Raw genomic sequence first — 17,288 nt, forward strand, 5'->3', positions numbered from 1 at the left:
AAATTGGTGAAAAGTATTGAAAAGGGCTTGGGGATATTACCCAAAAAATGAATATAATGAAAATAATAATGAAAATAAAAAGATCACATGTAGGAAATTACTAGCCTATAGTTTCTGTAGTGACCTTACAATCACGATTTTATTCCTTTTGAATAGAAAAATCGAGCAGGGCCTCTTTATTTTTGAGGAATAACGCTGTCCTACAAGGCTGGAGCCCTCCGTCGGTAGAGGTCGCACCACCACCACAGCTCCTCATATCCCACCGCTGCGCTCCAACAAGAAAATAGTCACTATCAAGCGCGCATGCTGCATGCGCCATCTATTAATTCCGTTGCGATTCAAACAAGGGTAAACGAAGATTACTAAGGTAGTTAGAAAACAATCTTTTATCCTTTTGATATTATGCTCTTGTCGTTGTCCTGTTTTTGTTGTTGTCTAATATGAATTAGATTGCAAAATCAAGCCATAGCCGGTTGTTTCAAGCCAAGTCGGGTAGTACTGTAGTTAGTTAGCTTGTTAGCTGCCTAGCCAGAATCGTGTGTGGTGTTGTCTAAAGTTACCTGTCACTCAATGGGCTCCACGTTTCTAGCCTGGTTCAATATACACACAGCCCTCCAACATGTTCAGCTTTTTTAAATGACCTAGTTACTGGGATCGCTACAAAATGTTAGCTAGCTGCTAATACTGGCTAGCCAACTAACAGCTTATGCTAGGCTACCTAAACTAAATACTGTAGATCACGTTGTCAGTAGTGGTGTCAAACTAAAATCATCAGTCCACTTTGACATGCTGTAAGTGTATGTCAATGTCAATGGGAAATATGACCTTATTTACAGTATTTTCGTATGTTTCAGTGTTCCGTTTCCTGGTAGCACCATGAGTGGGTTCAACTTCGGCCAAGCCGGCAACACTGGGTTCAGTTTTGGGACCCCCAAAACCACGGCCGCCCCAGCCCCGGCAACAGGCTTCGGGATGGCGGGCTCCACACAAGCTGCCCCCAACAGCGGCTTTTCATTTGGGACCCCAAACCCTGCCCAGCCAGCAGCTCCACAACAAGCCGCCTCACAGAGTCTTTTCGGGATGCCCATGCCGCAGGCCAACGCTACCCCGGGTGGCGGGTTTAGTTTCGGGACTCCAGCACCCGGCGGTACCCCTGGAGGAGGAGGAGGCGGCGGCGGCTTCTCATTTGGGTAAATAAGTCAGCATTATCATCTTTAAGTTGCAGCCAATGCTGCCAGTAAACAGTCATCTTGAGATTTGACTTAAGCAGCTGTAGGATAATTATGAAGTGGTCATTTAATAGTTTTCTTTGTCTCAGGACCCCCACCACCAAACTCAATCTTGGGACGCCAGCTCCAACGCAAGCATCACCAGCAGGGATGACCCTAGGGGCGGCTTCCACCGGCTTCACGCTGGGCGGGGCTCTCTCCACACAGACCACAGCCTCCATGCCTGCTGGAGGGGGCTTCAGCTTCGGCACCCCAAGCATGGGAGCCCAGGTCCAGCCCCAGGCCCAGGTCCAGCCCCAGGCCCAGGTCCAGCCCCAGCTCATGGCCCAGGTCCAGCCCCAGCTCATGGCCCAGGTCCAGCCCCAACTCATGGCCCAGGTACAGGCCCAGCCTGCTGCAGCCACAACCACCACCATGGCCCCAGGAGGGATGTCCCTGGGCGGGGGGTTCAGTTTTGGTACAGCTAAGGTCCAGGCCACCACAGCCCCTGCCCCCACCATGGCCCCTGCCCCCACCTCAGGTGGAGGGTTCTCCTTTGGGAGCCCAGCTCCATCCACACTCTCCATGGGCATCCAGCCCGCAGGTGAGCTTTGGGCGTCTCCCGGCTCAACACACAGTTTGTACTGGCTTGTGTGTTTATGAATGGATTTTCCTTCATGGTAATGACTGCTGTCTTGTGTTGGTGTCTCAGGGCTGAGTCTGAACTCTGTCGCCCCGGCTCTGACGGCTGCAGTCACCTCGGCCCAGGGCGGAGGGTTCGCCTTCGGAGTCAAACCAGCTGGTAAGGCAGGACTGTGTTTTAGAGCCATTTTCTGTCTGTAAATATTCTACAGATGGAGTTAAGATATTGATGAGACACTTGGTGCCTTCGGTTGTTTTATGGAGATATTGATTCTCAGATGTTTGTTTCTCAAAGCCGCTCCGGTGATGTCTGTGCCGGCCAGCCAGCCTGCTCCGGTGCTGGGCTCTTCTCTGTTCGGTGCCCCAGCGTCCACAGCCCCCTCCACCACAGGCTCCGGCTTGTCACGTAAGATATAGAGGTCAACAACACACAAAATATCGACGTGACATTTTGCCATGCTATCGGCATAACATTCCACTTCATAACAGGGGAAAGAATACAGAGAAATCTCAAATGTTGTTTTATCTCGCAGATCGTGGTTGAAGGTTTAGTTTTAAGTGGGCTCTGTCTCCCCTTTCCCTACCTCTTTAGTGGGCAGTGTTGCTGCCTCTATCGCCCCGGCCGCCTCTGTCGCCCCGGCAACCGCCTCCGTCGCCCCGGCAGCAGGAGGGAGTCTGGGGTTCATGCTGAAGCCCCTGGGAGTGGCCTCAGCTACCACAGCTGCTGCTGCAGCCACAGGTACAGACCCTGAACCACACATGCAGAACAGACACAGACCCTGAACCTCACATGCAGACCAGACCCTGAACCACACATGCAGACCAGACCCTGAACCACACATGCAGACCAGACAGAGACCCTGAACCACACATGCAGACCAGACCCTGAACCACACATGCAGACCAGACACAGACCCTGAACCACACATGCAGACCAGACCCTGAACCACACATGCAGACCAGACCCTGAACCACACATGCAGACCAGACAGAGACCCTGAACCACACATGCAGACCAGACCCTGAACCACACATGCAGACCAGACCCTGAACCACACATGCAGACCAGACCCTGAACCACACATGCAGACCAGACAGAGACCCTGAACCACACATGCAGACCAGACCCTGAACCACACATGCAGACCAGACCCTGAACCACACATGCAGACCAGACAGAGACCCTGAACCACACATGCAGACCAGACCCTGAACCACACATGCAGACCAGACCCTGAACCACACATGCAGACCAGACCCTGAACCACACATGCAGACCAGACAGAGACCCTGAACCACACATGCAGACCAGACCCTGAACCACACATGCAGACCAGACCCTGAACCACACATGCAGACCAGACAGAGACCCTGAACCACACATGCAGACCAGACCCTGAACCACACATGCAGACCAGACCCTGAACCACACATGCAGACCAGACACAGACCCTGAACCACACATGCAGAACAGACACAGACCCTGAACCACACATGCAGACCAGACACAGACCCTGAACCTGGGGAGTATTCAGCAGCTTGTCTGATGTCTTTGGTTGTCTGTTGTCTTTCCTCCAGCTGCAGCTGCTGCCAGCGCCACCTCAGGCTTCTCCCTGGGGATCGCTGGCATTGGGTTAACGGCACCCATCACTGGAGTTAGCACAGCTGGCATTGGGTTAACGGCACCCATCACTGGAGTTAGCACAGCTGTCATCGCCAGGTACGTCCCGTCGTATTCAGCTGGCACAGAACAAGATGTAGAAACACGTTAGAACGTTTCACAAGGTGCTTACTTATTTGTACAAGATGAGCGTTTGCAAGTGACCTGAGACGTTTTCAAACTGATAAAGTTCAATCTCCCAGCTTTGGGACTGTTAAAGCGATCCTATCTCTAGTCGTGAACCTCCTGGTTCCACTGTGAAGCGACCTTAACTGTAGCGGTGAACCTGTCCTGTTCCCAGCGCTCCTCCCGTGATGTCCTATGCCCAGCTGGAGGGGCTCATCAACAAGTGGAGCCTGGAGCTGGAGGAACAGGAGAGACACTTCCTGCAGCAGGCCACGCAGGTCAACGCCTGGGACCGCATGCTGGTGGAGAACGGAGAGAAGGTGAGAACATCCAACACTTTATCACTCGAGTGACGAGTAGATGTTTTTTTTTACCTCAGTTGGTTTGAAGGCCCATGACTGACGATTGTCTACCTGTCACAGATTACATCGTTGCACAAGGAGATGGAGAAGGTCAAATTGGACCAAAGAAGGTAATTTCAATTTTTTCTTTTTTTTTTACCTTTTTTCCTGAATACTGTAAATGTTCTACCACGGTGTGATGGGGTGTAGATGATGATTCTAATCTAGCTGTGTGGATTCATCCCTCCCTCTACCCCCCTTCTTCATTCCTCCAGGCTGGATCAGGAGCTGGACTTCATCCTTTCCCAGCAGAAGGAGCTGGAGGATCTGCTGTCTCCTCTGGAGGAGTCTGTCAAAGAGCAGAGTGGAACCATTTACATGCAGAATGCTGACGAGGAACGCGAGAGAACGTACGTGTTTACTGGAGACCTGAAACACGGTGTCCTAACAGCTAGCGTGTTTACTGGAGACCTGAAACACGGTGTCCTCACAGCTAGTAGGCGTCCGACTTCCAACACACCCGATTCAAACGAATTTGGTCATTATCTAGCTCTGCAGAAGCCTGGTAACAACCCATTCATTTGAATCAGGTGTGTTGGAGCAGGGAAACATCAAACATGCAGGACAGGGGGCGGTCCCGGAGGACCAGGGTTGAGAGACACCGAGCTAGGACACGGCGAGAGAGCTGTGTGGTGCGCGGAGTCGTGATATCAGTTCCTTGCTCCCCAGGTATAAGCTTGCTGAGAATGTGGACGCCCAGCTGAAGAGGATGTCTCAAGATCTGAAGGAGATCATCGAACATCTTAACACGTCCAGTGGCCCAGCAGATACCAGTGACCCGGTAAGAGATGATGCTTGTAGAAGAGAACATACAGCTCAAGTTTGAAAAGGGAGAGAAATTACAACTGTTGTGTTTGTGTGACGACATGAGTTTGAGGTTCGTACCCTGATCCATCAAGCTCAGACTGGGAAAGAGATCTTTTAAATAAAGCAGGATAGTTAGTCTTTAATTTCCTTTGGGGTTAATATAGTTAATGGAAAATCTGCTACGTTGTAGACATGATTGTTTTCTTCTTAGCTTCAACAGATCTGTAAAATTCTCAATGCCCACATGGACTCTCTTCAGTGGATTGATCAGAACTCGGGTATGTGAAGACCACCTTGCATGTTCAATAGGTCAACAGTGTCTAGTGCCTTCAAGCTATGCTCATGTACTGGCCCTAACCCCATCCATGTCTCTTCAGTGCTTTTACAGAGGAGAGTGGAGGATGTGTCCAAACTGTGTGACAACCGCCGCAAAGAGCAGGAGAAGACCTTTCGTATTACATTCGATTGAGAATTATTAGCATCTGAAATGTTAATCTAAATGTGGATTATTATACTTTTTATACTCTTTTTTGAGAAGTCAGATTTGTGCTTTTAATGCACTGGAAGTTGGGCTTTGTAGGATGATGTTAAGGGATGGTTCACGTTGAATACAGGGGACATATTTTGCCTCAGTAAACCAAAATTGACCCAATAACTTAAGGGAGAATTATGATATACATTGTGAACTATCCCTTTAAGGTTGTGAAATATGCTATGAGCAGGCTTAAATAAAGATAAGAAAAAAAAAATTACATGTTTTTTCTGACATGATTTCACACTGATCTGAAATAGCTTTTTTTATTTATTTGCAGTTCAAAAAAAACAATGAATCCACATGTCCGAATGTAAGGCAGCAGAATGTTTCCCAGTGTTCAACAGTGTGTGTGACTCCCACCCATATCACACACCTTTCAATTTGTATTCTCTTTACAAAGCCATTATAACAAAACTCAGCGTCCATCTTCATAGTTGGCACAATGCCAGAGCGTAGTAGAACTATCAATTCCACTCGTTTCCTGGACAACAGTCAACTGATCATTACAGGTATTGTAAATATTCCTTCCCTCATGACCAAAACATTTTTTTTTTCACAGTCTTTTACACCTAAAGACTGCAATGGTAGCCCCTTAATAAAATATATATAAAGCATTCCATTGATATCTTGGTGTAGATTTACGACATACGCGTCCGAGTACAAGCATTGATTTTCATGATATACAAGATCACCGTAGAAACAAGGACAAGAACAAGGTCAGAACAGGATCTTGGAGCTAAGAGTTGGAGAACGTGATTGGGTCGCTGCTCATGCAAGGGGGCGGGACCGGAAGCCTGGTGTCTGATGTCTGGAGACTGATTGGTTGAGACGGTACCCACGTAGACCCAGAGACTAGCGCATTCGCATGTGCAGACTGTGTTTTGGCCCGTCCACTCGTTCCAGCTTCTCAAAGTGCTTCCTGGCGTTGCGGATGTTGATGAGTGTGGCTGCAGAGGCTACAGGAAAGACAACTCCAGTTAGTACTTTATTTTTAAGAGATTTTGTGATTTTTTAATGCTTCACTGGACAGTTTGTAAGTTAAGTGTTACAGGAAAGGCAGAAAGAGATAAGGAAAGCCAAGGCCAGATTAGCATTTTATTTTTGTACAGAAAATATTTAGTAACCACATCCTATACAACCATCTCAGCAAGATGCCTCTCGTCATGGGTAACTTACGTATGGAGGGGTCAGACATGATGACCATGACGTATGTGTTGGAGGTGAACACATCGATGAAGGCCGCAAAGTTAGAGTTTCTAACCTCCATGCTCTGGAAGGAGGCCGCCAGTTTGCTGCGATCAAACACAAACACCGTGATGTGAAACAGACGTATAAGGCAGCATCATAGAGGACAGGGTCCCCTTCCAGACTATACTCACCTGCAACTGAGCTTGAACTGCTTGATAATGTTGCTGATTTTCTCAAACCGGTGTGCATCACGCTGCTCTTTGCATTGATAATGAGAAATTACCTGAAACACACACACACACGCACACACATTGAAACACCAAATCACACAAGTACTTCCTTAAAGATAAACACCCAATCCATGAAACCGTTACCAGAAACGTGGCTCGCTCAAACAAGAGCACTTCGTCTGCTTCGATAATCTGGGCGAAGTTCCTCAGGTTCGTCTCCAGCTGCTGAACGTTTGGGATCAGCTGGTACACGATACTGGACCACGCCTGAGGGGGAAGGAGAACACTCAGTCAAGACTTTCCCGAGAGCACAGATCAGCAGACAGACAGACATAGATCAGCAGACAGACAGAACCTTGTACAGTGTTTCATCCCAGATGGAGGTCCTGAAGCAGGTACAAGCCAGCGGTCTGGACAACCTCCGCAAGTCTTCTTCACGTTCTTTGAAGATCTGTAGAGAGAGGTAGAGAGAGAGCGATATAGAGAGGCAATCAGTCACATGAAGACGAGGTGTTACTTAGTAGGACAATACACACCTACATGCTAAGAAAGAGTAGAAGACCTCATGACATTCAAAGGTATTTTAACACTTACATAGTTGAAATACTAACCCCACATTCCTGGCGAGATATCTACCTCATGTATTAAACCCATTGATGTGTCCAATAATGTGTATGTGTGTGTGTGTGTGTGTAGTGTAAACATCAGCTCACCAGGTCTCTCTGGTCCTCCTGCACCAGGTCCATTTTGTGCACGAGGCAGAATACTTTAGCATCAGGAGAGTTCTGAAGGATGGCTTCCAGACAGGACTGATAGTAGTGCATGTCTTTCTCCAGCTCACGGCTCTCAACATCAAACACGTAGATCAACACCTCCACGTTCCTGAAAATGTTGTCCCTCTGGCTGGTGAAGTAGTTCTCCATGAAGGTGTCTTGTCTGAGGAATTAAATCACACAAGAACACCATTACTGACTACCATGAAGTAAGTTCTGATCAAATGGTTTGACCCTGAGGGTTTGACGGTGGTTGATGGTAAATCAGCTGACCAACCCACCCTCCACAGTCCCATAAGTTCAGCACCAGGTTGCCAAGAAATCTCACATGGGAGTGCTCCACGTCGACTAGGTTGAGACAAAAGCAGAAGGAGATTTGAGTCACTAAAAAGGGGTAAATTCGTTTATTTTATTTTTTTTATCAAGCAATACTGCAATCATAGGGTTAGTGCAGAATAAATTCTGTCTATACAAGAGCAGGCACTTACTTGTGGCTCCAAGGCGTCGCGTGTCTCTGGCTATGTAGTTGGCAAAGATGATGGATCTCATGCTGGTCTTCCCAGAGCCACTCTTGCCCATCAGCAACACCTAGAAGTTAATCCACGTAGTTAAAAGATTCGTGAAGGACACAACCGACAAACCTGCTTTTCGTAATCGCCCTATGGTTAGCATTGAAGTAGGCCCATTGAGCTGTTTAATAATCGACATACAACGGTTCCCAACGTCTTTTATTGGGTTGTAGATGTAGTAGTGTTACCTTCTTCTTCATGGCTGTGCTTGACATCCCCTTTATAGGTCAGGTTGCAAAATAATACTTCAAATTTCTGCCCCACTGACGTCTCTGCAGATGGTATATTTTCTTGCAGCTTAAAAAAAGAGCAAAAGAATAATGTTAGCAATGTTAAACAGTGGAGTAGAAAGACAAATGTCATTGATTCACAGTAGTTTCAGGGTCTCTGTTAACCATCAAGCCTTAGATAATTACACACCAACTACACACAGAACTCCTGAGTGAAGTAAGATTGCTGCAAGCTAGGCCCTCTAGCTAACTGAGTTCTCTATGGCCAAAGGCTAACTATAGATTTAGCGTCTGTCTGCCTTTCCAGCATATCGTGGCCCACGAATAATACAAATCATTGGAATGAGATTATACCTATTGATAACTTGTTAGCTAGCAAGATATGTTACAGCTTAGAAGCTAGCTAGAGATAGCATGGGCTAAATGTTTATCTATTAGCCATACAGCCATTTCACTGACTTGTTAGTGCAGGCAAGCCAAATAAACGTCATCTCCTCGTAGCTAGCTTAGCTAGCTTAGCTATCTAGTGGTGCTAGCTAGGTTGTTTGTTGCGTGTAAATCGGTTTAGATGTCATTCCCATTTTAGCAGGTTAGACTGGGAATTACCATGTTGTTGCCGAAATAAACAAATTAACCAAATATTAATAAAAATGTACAAGTTTGTTATTACTTGAGGTTGATAGACGCGAACTGTCACTGGTCGGGTTGGTGTTGACTAACTGCTGTTCACGCTTCTTTCATGATGCTGCTGTCAATTGGAAAGACAAAAACAAAGTTCTCGTATTAACTCCTCGAATAAAAATCAAGCTATTTCACCTCCTCCTTGTCAAAACGCAGAGAGTTGCCGATTTCATTTAACTATAGCATCACGCTTAAAACACCTACCAAGCTTTGTCACTTACTGAGAAGTTACTGACTAGCCTCACACATATTTCACGTGATTGCACCACAGCAGGAGGGGGAGGGGAGGGAAGAGGGGGGGGGGGGGGGGTGCAGGAATGCTGTAGTTGAGGAGTGTAGATGGTCTAGTCTACAAATCATGACGCTCGCTTTACTTTTGCTTTGTATCTTCAGATGGTATCCGTGGCTAATTTCACAATATTAGACTGAAACAAAATATAATTATCAAATATTTACTAAAGTTTGACTTTGCTTTTTGGGTTCAACAAGGATCCAGACACAATCACAATGTTATAAAAACTTTATTCTCCAATAGACCTAAACAGTGAATAGGAATCGCTAAGGACTCTGAGCTGTCAATCAAGATATGAATAAAATCAAGCAACCATTTGTTTACTTTAAACAAGTCACATCTGATACAGGTTATAAGAATATATATACACATCTTTAAACTCCATTATTCACATGTAATAATTGTATAAGGACATAGATAAACCACAAGACACCAGACAGAAGGGGAAAAAGGCAACTTTTGTTTTGACATGAGGAATGTCTTACAAATCACAACAATTAAACAAACATAATGTACACCAGCTGAATATAACCATCGCAATTTGAATATTCTCATATATCTTTACAACCAGAAAGTCTTAGTTTTAGTGTTGAGGTTCATGTTGGTCTGGATCTCTCTACCGCTCACCAAAAAAATATAAGTAGGAACCAGAGCTTTCAAATTGTTCTATTTTGTGGAAAAATCAGTTGCAAAGAGAGGCAGAAACATGACGAAAAGATCAGGCCTTATTCATTTACAGTCAGAAAGTATGTCCATCCGAGATCTGTGTCGGGGCAGCAATAGAAAGACGTCCTCTCTTACATCTGGTCTCTGAGTTTGGCGAGGCGTTGAGATAGTTCGTCCTGCAGACAAGTAGAGAAGGTGTTTAGAATTAGTTAAAAGTAGAGCTGGGCATCTGTGTGCAGTTTGACAAAAATAGTTGTCTACTTGTACTCTGTCTAAAATACATGTACTCTGTAGTCCTTAAAACCAACTGCATATATCTGTTTTGAGTATAATTTTATGTGAACTTGTGCTCTTAGGACCGGAGGAAGTGATTTCTGTATATTGTATTCATTAGGTGTAAATTGTGCATTGTGTTGTGTAACAGATGTGTTCATTTGTGTCATTGGAACCCAAGACTTTCACACATTGTTGCACTTCTGTATATGGAGTGACAATAAAATGATTTGACTTGGTTTGATTACCTGTTCTGCAGAGGCCACACTGGTACCCACAGACCCTGATTGTCCCTGTGGCAGCTCCATGTTCAGGTCCAGACTAAACCAAACAGCACACATAGGCACAGACATTTACCACTAGGTATTGACAAATACAAATATTTTCCAGTGATGTGCCAGATATTTTTTTTTTTTTAGCAGACGCTCTTATCCAGAGAGAATTACAGTAAGTACAGTAAGTACATTCCCCCCCGAGGCAAGTAGGGTGAAGTGCCTGGCCCAAGGACACAACGTCATTTTTCCTGGCCAGGAGTCGATTATTGATGATTACTATCCTAATTCCCTAACCGCTCAGCCACCTGACTCCCTTTAATGACAGTGCGTCTCCTTAGACTACTGATGGATGCTTTCTTACCCGGCTTCATCCGCCATTTCATGCATCAGTGAATCCACTTGATTCTGAAACACACACGACAGACTTCAGTGAAACGTCTGTGTTTAGAAATGCTACATTTGACGTACAAACAGAACAACTTAAGCTAAGTGCATGGGGGCCGTGTATGTGATGAAGGCGGGGTGCTTTAGCGGCGTACCTGAGGCGTGGTCAGCGTGGTCGTGCTGCTCATGGTGTCCTCCATGTGAGCCGTCTGCACATCCAGGGTTTCAAACTGATGCTCAAACTTATCCATGAGACCTGAGATCTGAAGAGGACATTTGGTTTGTTTAGTCACAGTACATTATCAAATGTGTGCCACCTCGAAACATACACACACACACTACCTTCTCCAGGTTCATTGACTTCAGTGTAGCATCCATTCCTTTTACCACTCCTGCCATGGATTTGGTGACCTGTAGGGGGAAGAGAAACGCTGCAATATTGCTGTGCCAGTGTCTACTTATGGGTCTCATGGATTTGTGGCCTGGAGTTTTCAGGTACCTGTTCCACATTGCAGGGTGTATAACCACCATAGCAGGGTGTATAACCACCATACCTTGTTCATCGTAAGAGCTGTTTGGACCCTGGCAGCTACTGCATCCACCCGGGCACTCATCCGCAGGAAGTTCACAGACTGGTTCTTCTGTCTGATGGCGTTTTCTGCATGAATTCTGGCCACTTCCAAATTACCTTTTTGAACCGCCTTTGGGAAACATACACATCAGCATCACTACAGTAATCCTGTTTCCTTAGCAGAAACAGTAGACCTTATACTTCAACCCGGAAGTATCGGCAATATTTACTTTTTTGACTTTGGTCTTCTCTGCCTTTTCCTCTTTGTCACATTTCTTGGAGCTTCGTTGAAGTTCTTTGGCAGCAAACTTGAGGTTGAAGAGATGCTCTGTAATTGGTGTTAAAGACTCCAACAAGCACTTTTAAACGTTTTAACTCACCTTTTAATTCATATGAACTCAGCCGCTCGTTCCGTGCGAGACGTAAAATTTAAGATTACATATTAGAACATAACTTGTAAATACCTCAAAAAACTTAATGGCGAACATAACTGGTTACAATAATATCTTAATCTCAATAGTAACGTTATAAAGTTCGGCACCTACAACCAAACACACAAGTAAAATTAACTTAATATATAAATAAAATATATCCGACCACAAAGCAAACAAGACGAGGATGACTCGTCACTTGCAGGCCGAAGAAAGCGTAGCTAACATTACTTTTACTGAATGATAGTTACTTTCCGCATTTCGAGTAATCTTTGAAAGGATACTCTCCATATTCGACATGTTGGTAGACTCCTTAAACAGCTATATGTAATGAAACGTGTGTATTGTAGTTAACTCTAACAGGTAGTTTACTAGCTCTTCTAACAGTAAAACTGGTGTTTCTGTTCACTATTTTCTTCTCTCCCCTACTTCCGGATACACTGGCATATACGTCATCCAGTGTCACATGTTTAGGGGAGTATCCCATTTGACGTCACATATATCTGGAGCATGAAAATTTTGAATGTACTGGAATGTAAAACGAGAAACTCTCCAGTAGTATTTTAAACCTCTAAATCATCGTTCATACGCATTTCCCTTTGCATGCGTTGCCGTAGTATCATTGCCGTGTCAGAGCAATTGAGGTTAAACTGGGGGGTCCGCTTGTCAGACAGGTCACAGCTTGCGTTGGCGAAACTGGAGTGGGCGGTAAGCTTGATTGATGATTAGGTTTGCGTCTCTGGATCACAGCAGCGAGGATGAGTCACACTGATGTGATATTCACGCTCCTTTCAGCAGCATACACAGCCAGCGCATACCTAACTCACAGTCTGTAGGATCTGAAGGGTAAAATAAGCGTGATGAACAGCAGTCTTATCTTCTTCTTTTTTTACCCTGGCCACCAATTTTTGCCTGAATTTGATTAGGAACTTGTGAGAGGATTAGTCTATAGATCTATTCGTCTTCTGAATTGGTAGGTTTAATTCACTGACAATTGAAACAATTAGGCTACAACAGAAGCAGCCTAGCGCTTGTGTAAAGTTTTTATTTGTAAACTAATGACAAATGTTTATTCAACTTGGGCCAACTAAGTAGTGCAAAGTAATACATGCAGAAACGTCATCTACAAGCCCAGTAGATTAGGCTTCTACAACTAGGCTACTTATGTAGGCCTCCTATTTTAGATCTGGACTTTTTTGAGAAAGACAGTTCGACAGATATTGGCTACGTATATAGGCTACCCATACATGCATAGCATATTATGCTACATAGATATTGAACCGAGCGCATCGTGATTTACTGTTAAGTCGTGACGCTGGATTGCCATGGAAACAACATTACGCTCCCCATTTGAGAGAAACTGCGCGGTAGAACTTCAGTTTGTTCAGCACCACTGTGGCGGTGGACAGCGATCAAGCATGAGCTTGTAGGTTCGCAAGAGTACCGTGATCTGTGCCCAAGGGTCGGAGACTGAAATCAAACCTGTTAGATATATCTACTTTTACCGAGTTCGTTACGCTAGTTACATCAGGTAAGTTAAAGTTAATTAGGCTATCTCATTATTTAAACGCAGTTATCGACAGTAAAGCAGGCTGAACGCTGGCTTTGTTTTTCCCCATCAATGCTTCAGGATAAATGCATCTAATCTCATCAAAATAATTTTGGGGAAATATGTAACTCGACCATTTAGGGTTGATGCTGTGGGTATTGACGGTTAAACAAGGAATTTATGGCTAGCCATAAATACGAGGTTACCATAGTATTTATTGTGGGTTGAGATTATTATTTTTTTGTAAACCTGTTAGCTAGATCTACCCCGTATGGATCAAGTCCTTGAGTTAAATGTCGCCTCATAGGGTATTGCAAATCTTTAAAGATGATGATCACCCGTTAAACTCAAAGCGAGACCATGTAAGTTCTGTATCAGCCAATAAATGTCCCCTTGAGTCGCATTACTGTACTTAGTTTTTTTACGTACAGAGAGAAAAAAAAACGGCGACTCGACGAGAAGCTTCATTCAGTAACTGTATGACTCATGATCTGACATGCGAGCGGGCGGTGCGACGGGCTAGGATAGCCTACTGTGATAGCAAAATCCTCTTAAAAAATATAAGTTAGTCAATAGTTTAATTTCATAACTGATCTTGAACACTTTTGAATGAGCCTATTGAATGGCATGGAATCTGTCATTTTTATGCAACCTGATTATATATTATACAATATGCTTACATACAAAATCCGATAAGACAGCCAAGTAAGGTTGTGTCCACTGAGAGGATGTTCTGTGACTTCCTGTTAAATTTTTAATTTCACATCTCCCAACTCGTTCTTTCTTGTTTTCTATTTCTCTCTCTTTCTCGGTATGTTCAGCACGTTATTAAAATGAAAACCCGTAAACGGCACGTAGATATGTAAATCCAAACAAAGTTTATACGCATAATAGACTGTAAAAAAACATATTACAATGCAACCAATGACCTTTGGAACAATCAGCCGTCATTCAAAAAAACGTTAACAATACTCTGTCTCTCTCACAGGTGAGGAGGATGGAGGTCCAGACTGGTCGAAGATTCCACAACCTAACTCTGGAGCAAGTCCAAACTCTGGACCAGGTATTGACGGAGGTCATCCCCATTCACGGGAGAGGCAACTTCCCCACCCTGGAGGTGAGACTTAAGGACATCATCCGTGTGGTGAAGGACCGGCTGGTGGAGAGAGAGATCAGGGTCAGGGACATCCGCCTCAACGGCTCTACAGCCAGTCATGTGATGGTGAGGGACAATGGGATTGGCTACCGGGATCTGGACATCATATTCGGGGTGGAGCTTCCTCGACATGAGGACTTCCAGGTGATCAAGGAAGTTGTTCTGGGGAGCTTACGTGACCTTCTCCCCCGAGGGGTCAACCGACGCAAGATCACCTGCCTCACCATGAAGGAGGCCTACGTGCAGAAGATGGTAAAGGTCTTCAACGACCACGACAGATGGAGTCTTATCTCGTTGTCCAACAACAGAGGAAAGACCATGGGGCTCAGGTTTGTCAGCTCACTGAGACGACAGTTTGAGTTCAGCGTCGATTCCTTCCAGATAATACTGGATCGCATGCTGGAATCATACTGGGAAACCGAGAGAAGAGAACAGCTGTTTGAAGGGGCGGAGCTTCAGAGGGATCCGGTTTCAGATCCGGACAGACGGGAGCTAAAGAAAGAGTCAGACACACCCAAAAATGTCGCCTGTTGTCGTCCGACAGAGGAGAATGAGCGCTGCTCTGACGGCCCGGGTCAGAATCAGGAAGTTTCTGCACAGCAGGAAGAGTTACCCCTCCTGACGGATGTGCAAGCGAGTGGAAAACAAGACTCTCAGGAAGTGTTAGAGACGGAGAGCGTGGGCCTGGGATCTCTGGAGGATGAGGAAGAGGAGGTTCACTTGGAGGTGGAGGAAGAGGAGGAGGAAATTCAGTTGGAGGAGGAGGTGGAGGACGAGGAGGTTCACTTGGACGACGCTGTGTTTCAACTGTGTGGAGAAACACTAGACAACAAAACACACATCATTAAGGGTACAGATTACGGTTTAGTCACAGCCGCGAAATCCTTTGTAACAGGAACAGCAGAACCCCTAGCATCTGTAAACCCTAAGATTACCACAGATGATTTATTAATCTCCGAAGACTCCAAGGAGAGTAAACAGGCCTCCATGTTGTTGAAAGAGAAGTCAATACTGCAAGAGAATACCCTCAGTAATGAAACGCTTCCATCTGCATCAGAGCTCTGCCCCTCGGTCTCCAAAAACAGCAATCTCGACCACTCCTTTCCTCCCCCAGCAAAGAAAACCTGTCACTCATCTCAGGAGATTACCCCAGATTATTGTCCTTCACCTAAACCACCAAGGAAAATGTCAAGAAAGATGAGAAGTACATCATCTCTTCCTGAAAAATGGTCTATGTTAAAAGATTTATCAGATCTCACAACACAGTTGTTTGAACCTATAGAAATACCGAAAACAATTCAGGCAAAGCCTCCCTTTTTAGACAACGGGCAGAACCTCTTCTCCAGTCATTCAGGCTGCAGACCCAAGACTCTGGAGGGAATGAAACCCTGCTCAGATCTTCTACATCCCATAATGTCACCCAGAGATGAGCATGCGTCAGGGCAAAGTGTCAGGGCAAAACACGTCAACAAACCTCTGGTTTCAGCTGCTCCAGCAGAGACATCATCTCTTCTTCCAGCTGCAGTAGACATTCAGTCAAAGTCCACTGCTCAGGAACTAGTGTTATTAAGCACAGACAAAGGTCCAAGTCTCAGTCTAAGTCATGGTTCTGGTTCAGGGAACGGTCCCTGTTCCAGTTTAGGCTCAAGTTCTGGTCCAAACCCAGGCCCAGCCCCAGCTCCAGTTTCTGGACCAGCCCTAGATCCAGACCCAGGGGCTTGCTCATCTCTTAGACAGCAGCCCACCATCACAGTAGTGGCAGAATGCATGTTTGGGGACTTTGAGCAGGCCATGGACCACCTTCGCTTCCGTCTCATAGCCACCCACAGCCCGGAGGAGATCCGCGGAGGAGGCCTGCTGAAGTACAGCGACCTGCTGGTGAGGAACTTCCGTCCGGCCAGCGAGACGGAGATCAAGTCTCTGGAGCGCTACATGTGCTCTCGCTTCTTCATCGACTTCCCGGACGTCAGCGAGCAGCAGAGGAAGATCGAGGCCTACCTGCGCTGCCATTTCGTTGGCAACGAGGAGACGAGCAAGTACGACTTCCTGATGACCCTGCGCCGGGTGATCGACGAGAGCACGGTGTGCCTGATGGGGCACGAGAGGAGACAGACCCTAAACATGATCACCGTCCTGGCTCTCAGGGTGCTGGGGGAGCAGAACGTCATCCCCAACACAGCCAACGTCACCTGCTTCTACCAGCCCGCCCCGTACATGGCAGACCCCATTTTCAGCAGTTACTATATCTCCCAGGCCCAGCCTCCTCTCCTGTACCACCCATACCCGCTACACGTCCACATGCAGACTGGCCTGGTCTAGCCCAAGCTTCTCGCTAAAGGAGAACATGCAAGGTGCATTAAGTAAGGTTAAAATATCTTTGACCACAGGCTCAATGTAGATTTTGTTATGAAACCGGCAAGCATGAGCACTGTTTGTGGCATGAATAGACCCTGCCGACAACGTGAGCTGTAGCTTACTCTTCTGATAAAGGTAGTGTCATCACTGTTCAGAGAGGAAAACGCTTTAGAACCTGATAAAATAGCTGATTCCTCACGGTGAGCAAACTGTGAGGGCAAATGTCACTGAGGAAGAAGAACATTCTGGAAACGTGATTGAGATCTTGTGGTGGCAGGCCAGGAAG

General features: G+C 45.8%; 4 protein-coding genes across 5 annotated transcripts; 2 read left to right on the forward strand and 2 right to left on the reverse strand.

Annotated features, from left to right (window-relative positions):
* Positions 1-301: 301 nt before the first annotated feature.
* nup62l (nucleoporin 62 like) lies at positions 302-5,603 on the forward strand. Its single transcript, XM_067257712.1, has 13 exons — positions 302-367; positions 855-1,190; positions 1,319-1,812; positions 1,921-2,010; positions 2,146-2,256; positions 2,443-2,589; positions 3,429-3,570; positions 3,812-3,956; positions 4,059-4,108; positions 4,253-4,387; positions 4,707-4,818; positions 5,056-5,122; positions 5,222-5,603. Exons 2-13 carry the CDS (start codon positions 877-879, stop codon positions 5,311-5,313), a joined length of 1,899 nt encoding a protein of 632 aa, XP_067113813.1. The 5' UTR covers positions 302-367; positions 855-876; the 3' UTR covers positions 5,314-5,603.
* A 12-nt stretch (positions 5,604-5,615) lies between these two features.
* rraga (Ras-related GTP binding A) lies at positions 5,616-9,309 on the reverse strand. Of its 2 annotated transcripts, none has more exons than XM_067257714.1 (11): positions 9,272-9,309; positions 9,040-9,117; positions 8,328-8,436; positions 8,059-8,158; positions 7,852-7,918; positions 7,511-7,733; positions 7,153-7,248; positions 6,942-7,064; positions 6,759-6,850; positions 6,556-6,671; positions 5,616-6,335 (listed from the first exon to the last, which is right to left on the reverse strand). In XM_067257714.1, the coding sequence occupies exons 3-11, from the start codon at positions 8,352-8,354 to the stop codon at positions 6,232-6,234; spliced, it is 948 nt and encodes a 315-aa protein (XP_067113815.1). In that variant the 5' UTR covers positions 8,355-8,436; positions 9,040-9,117; positions 9,272-9,309; the 3' UTR covers positions 5,616-6,231. The 2 variants fall into 2 exon arrangements, with proteins under 2 accessions (XP_067113815.1, XP_067113814.1); XM_067257713.1 differs by having other exon boundaries at positions 9,255-9,308.
* A 246-nt stretch (positions 9,310-9,555) lies between these two features.
* chmp1b (charged multivesicular body protein 1B) lies at positions 9,556-12,372 on the reverse strand. The gene is made up of 8 exons (XM_067256970.1): positions 12,227-12,372; positions 11,742-11,839; positions 11,495-11,641; positions 11,283-11,351; positions 11,096-11,203; positions 10,918-10,961; positions 10,530-10,602; positions 9,556-10,184 (listed from the first exon to the last, which is right to left on the reverse strand). Exons 1-8 carry the CDS (start codon positions 12,240-12,242, stop codon positions 10,140-10,142), a joined length of 600 nt encoding a protein of 199 aa, XP_067113071.1. The 5' UTR covers positions 12,243-12,372; the 3' UTR covers positions 9,556-10,139.
* Positions 12,373-14,488: 2,116 nt separating this feature from the next.
* LOC136962891 (terminal nucleotidyltransferase 5C-like) lies at positions 14,489-16,966 on the forward strand. Its single transcript, XM_067256789.1, has 2 exons — positions 14,489-15,084; positions 16,381-16,966. Exons 1-2 carry the CDS (start codon positions 14,489-14,491, stop codon positions 16,964-16,966), a joined length of 1,182 nt encoding a protein of 393 aa, XP_067112890.1.
* Positions 16,967-17,288: the final 322 nt, after the last annotated feature.

The sequence above is a fragment of the Osmerus mordax genome, chromosome 19 (assembly GCF_038355195.1).
Source record: "Osmerus mordax isolate fOsmMor3 chromosome 19, fOsmMor3.pri, whole genome shotgun sequence".
Classification (NCBI taxonomy): domain Eukaryota; kingdom Metazoa; phylum Chordata; class Actinopteri; order Osmeriformes; family Osmeridae; genus Osmerus; species Osmerus mordax.